The 4,622-nt window shown below is 43.0% G+C and overlaps 1 protein-coding gene across 1 annotated transcript; it reads right to left on the bottom strand.

Annotated features, from left to right (window-relative positions):
- Window positions 1–829: 829 nt before the first annotated feature.
- Window positions 830–2,549, bottom strand: LOC140913581 (interferon-induced very large GTPase 1-like). The gene is given in 2 exon segments (XM_073350310.2): window positions 830–2,453; window positions 2,455–2,549. Coding segments are annotated over 2 exon segments (1,719 nt in total).
- Between the last annotated feature and the right edge of the window lie 2,073 nt (window positions 2,550–4,622).

The following is a 4,622-nucleotide window of genomic DNA, read 5'->3' on the forward strand; positions in this document are numbered from 1 at the left end:
AAACTCGCCTTCTCTTTGTAGAGCATTAACAAGTGTCTCTGTATCCAGGTTTTGATAAAATCTACATAATTCCTTGTGTATTGCACATAAGTGTTAAAGTCATTTTCTTCCAACAGCTGCTTCAGAACAAAGAATTGGAAAAATCTCCGGTTGCTGTACTCAACAGACCGTTCACTGCTGAGAATGTCATCCACGATTTCTGTCCCAAGTCTCTTGTTCACATAGTCCACCAGGGCAGGTCTCAGACACTGATCACAGAAATTCCAGGCCCTGTCCTGACACTCATCTTCTCTAAGTACAGAGCTTTGAACGTGGAGAGATACTGAGGTTTCAGTTTCCCCAGACGCTGCAGAGGATCATTTTCTTTAATGAATTCTTCATGCATCGTCTGAAATGCACGAGCTTCATCCCCCAAAATGTGAAGCTTCAGGTCAACTGCAAAGCAGGCGGTGGTGTGAAGGTTTTGAACATCAGCCTGCTGAAGCCACTCGTTAATCATCCGCAACAACTCTCTGCAATAAGTTTCATCATAATCTGCTTTGCCATTTACTTTTCCATCAGTGTAACTATTGCACTCTTCTATTAAAGATTTAGCTAAAGCCTCTGTTTTATGCCAGCATTCCTGTGTCAAGAATTCTTTCACACCTGATATTTATGGTTTGTAACCTCTGAACACTTTTAAGTCTAAGTATTCCTTTTTCATTTTGAAATTTTTTGTTTAATAAGCACACAAGCTTTTGGCATCTTGTAACATCTTCCAGACTGCACTGCCCCTGTCCGCTAGGTCTCTTCTCAGCTGGAACTCCACATCTTCAAATATGTTGCGTCTCTATAAAGGAATAAGTGATAATTCTGACAATGTTTCTGTCCACATGTTCTCCAATTCCTCTTCCAGTTCATCATTATTTAATTTGCAGTTGCTTTTCCTGCAATGGTTCAGAAGCCCATCCACTTTCTCTTCAATTTTTCTCTTGTACTTTGACAGCATAGCATCTGTTTTGTGTTGGCCTTTTTTAATATGAATCGCTTCTTGCCACTTGCTGAATGAATAACTCTCCAGTTCATTCCTGAGACTATTGGCACTTCTTCTAAAATCTTCTTTGTACTTTTCTATCAGGTGCAGATTTGCTGTTCCACTTTCAAAATACTGTTGTAAATGATTCAAAATCTTCTCTGCTTCTTGCCTCAGTTTTTCCTGTGCCTCACTCTTTAGTCTGATTGAAACATTAGTGTCTAGTTTATCTGGTGGCTGATTTTGGATGAAAGTTTCCTTTTCAGATACCCAGAAATGTATCTCCTTCCGAAAACCCCATTCCCACTCTGCATACTTCACAGACAGCTGGTTATAGGCTTCAGCAACAAGGCTGTTTCTAAAGCTGAAAATGAAGTTCTCATGTTTTACAGCATTCCACAGGCTCCTCACCCATGCAAGAAATAGGGGAATGTCATTGGGAGTTCTCTCTTTTGAACAATCTTTCAGAAATTCAAACAAATATTTCTTTAATTCATAAACCTTTTGACTGTATCCCAAATTCACTGGAGCCATGGGGGGGACTCCGTGCCACAGAGCAGGAATGTACCAATTGTGTTTTTCCAGATCATAATCCATAATATCAGAAAAGTTCATCTCTTTGCATTTCTTTTCCATGTTGGCTGCAGCTTTGGTCATTTCATTCAACTGTTCCAGGAGGTGTTTCCTGTCCCTCATGTTTTGTTCATGTGCAGACACATCACTGACGTTCTGATGCACAAACTGGCAGTTGGTTTTTTTCCCGATTTTCTCCATTCTGAGAAATGCATGGACCACAATTTGCAGAACATCTTTCATTTCAGTGGCATTCTCCATGGCCATGTTAAAAATCGTTATGTCACTCAGTCCAATCACTAGGGTGGCCAGCTCATTGTCATGTTGATAACTATCCTCCAGCTTGGCCAGTTCGGGGGCTTTCAAGCCTTCTGTGTCTATCACCAGGATGAAATCACAGCCCAGTTCCTGCTGAAAGTTCTCTGCCACTTTAATGAGTAATGTGAAGGCTCCTCGTGTACATCGGCCACTGCTCACTGCAAACTGCAGGCCGAACATGGTGTTGAGGAGGGTGGATTTCCCAGTGCTCTGTACTCCCAGCACCCTCAGAACCAGGATTTTGGACCTTCCCCCCAGCTTGGCATGAAGCTGACTCAGAACATCTGTTACCCACTGCAGTGAGATGTTGGAAACGTCTCCATCAATGATCTCCATGGGAAACCCTTCCAGCATGAGATCAGCTGCTATGCCTGGGAGATGGGTGAATTGCCTTTGGCTTTCTGCCATTTTACCTTCTTTAACCATTGAGCATTCCGCTTCATAAAACTGCCCCAACTCACACATGAAATGCTGCACTCCTAAGGAACTGGCAGAGATTAATTTGTCTAACTCTGCAAACATGTTGGGGTCATCTTTTGAGTTTTTTGCATTTCTCTTTATATTGATCCCATAGTTTAGAAAGATTCTCCCTAGTAATGTGATCCAGGCCAAACTTCATCCATTTCAGGAAGTAATGTTTCTCCATGGGAGGTAGTAGTCTTATTCCAGTAATAAATGTAATCAAACCATCAGTAAGGTCATGTTTATTCTGCTGAGCATGTAAATCCATTAATTTCTTTTTCAGCTGAGATTTATATTTCTCAAGTGGGGTGTCTCCTTACTTTCTCATTCTGCACAGCTCTTTTTCCACTTCAGCCAAGTTTCTCCATGTCTCCCCTTGGAGTCTCAGCTTTTCCCTCTTGTACTTTGCCACATCTTTGATTTGTGCAGTGATTTCCTTTGCATATGTGTTTGGGGTCTGACATTCCTTGTTATCCTCATCTACCTGGATGCCTAATTGACGTGCTGTCTCAGCCATGGCTTCTATACTCACTCTCTTGGGAGAAGATTTCATTATGGCTGCTATTGCAGACTGCAGAACTTTTACAAATTGTGCCTTATTTGTGGTACCTCCTTTCCACAGCACATGTGACTTGTTCAGTTTCAGCATCGAGGCTAACTTTTTCAGGAATTCCAGCGTTTCCTTGGCTTTCCCAGCCTGATTATTGAAGTGAAGCAGTATTTAGTGGCTGATCCCTGCAGAGATGATAACAGCGCATATTCTCTCTCACTGATGCTCTCAGTAACTATGAACACTGCTGAGGAGATCTCTGTTAAAAAGCTAAACTGCACCCAATGCGACTCAATATCTCCAAGCAGATTTGTAACCGCGACAGGTTCTGGGAAAAGATCTGAATTCCCCATCCCACCAGGGAAATACCAGGAAATCTCAACCAGCCCATCTGCGATTGCCCGTGGGACGTTCCCAGACTCCATGTCCCAGTGGACAAAGAAATTGTGGTGCTGCTGGGAGGGGCTGAGAACCTCATTGAGGAGGTGGGACTTGGAGAAGCTGCAGCTCCCCATCCGCACAAAGGAAATGGTTGGCATTGACGTGAGCACCAGGCTCTCCTCTCTGAACCCTCTGCTCTCTGCCAGGGAGTGCGGCCTCCACTTCCTCACCATGTCCCTCATGGCCCACAGCAGTAGGGTGCACTTGGGGGTGTCGAGGGCAGGTAGCAGCAGAGGGAGGGCAAACTGGCACATGGACATTTTGGACAGGATCTCCTGCTGTAGGAAACTGTCTGAGGAAAGCAGAATGGCACAGAGAACATCAAGGGGGTGCAGGGAATCACTGGTGTCTGTGTCACTGAGAAAAGAAAAATCTTCAGGAATATCCAGCTCTTCTTTGTCCATAGTTAGTGTTTGATCAGTGGGTGCCCTGTGCTCAAGGCTTGTGCTTCTTGCCATCCCATTCAGAGCCATGAGCTTCCTGAGGAAATGCCAAGGTAAATCTCCTGTTGTCTGAGGAGGGCAGTTCTTTAGACTTTCTGGTGTGATTTCCAGGACATCTCTCAGCTTTAGTTTCCTGCTTCTGTATTTCTCCATTTCTAACTTTGACTCGATGTACTGAAGGGCTTTTGGTCTCTCTGCAGAAAGGTAATACAACATAAACACTTTGTTAAACTGAAAATGTTTTCAGGTAGAACTCTTACTTTGGTATTAGGGCCATAATGTGAAGGAATTGCAATTATTAAACAAAAATCATGGAGGTCTGCATGCTCATTATAAGTGACAACCACTTAGAGGGGTCGTGTAGCTGGAGTACTGAAGCACCATTTATCTGGTACAACCTTCACAGATTTGACCCAACTGTCACACTCTCAGTCATCCTAACTGAAATGCCACACTTATGGAGAGCTATGGAAATTCTTTCAGACAGGTCATGTATTCAACTAGAAATGTGGTTTTGGTTGGCCTAAAATTATTGCAATTTTGATATGAGAGGTTTCAGCCATTCATAAAATGGCCAGAGAAGAAGGAGGAGGTGGTGCTGCTGTTCCCTCCCCCAGTCCTCCCATAACATATAGCCCAGTGGATGTGGGAAAGCCAAGTTTGAAATCCTGCTCTGAAACAGGCCCCAAATTAACTTTTCTGAGTCACCAAAAATTTCAAAATATTTTAGATTTGGTTTGACGCAAACTAAATATTGTTTTTTAATGGTTTTTTTTTTTGGAACCACCACCAAACCAAACAAACAATTATTCATCTAGCTCTG

This window comes from Lepidochelys kempii, chromosome 6, assembly GCF_965140285.1.
Source record: "Lepidochelys kempii isolate rLepKem1 chromosome 6, rLepKem1.hap1, whole genome shotgun sequence".
Classification (NCBI taxonomy): Eukaryota; Metazoa; Chordata; order Testudines; family Cheloniidae; genus Lepidochelys; species Lepidochelys kempii.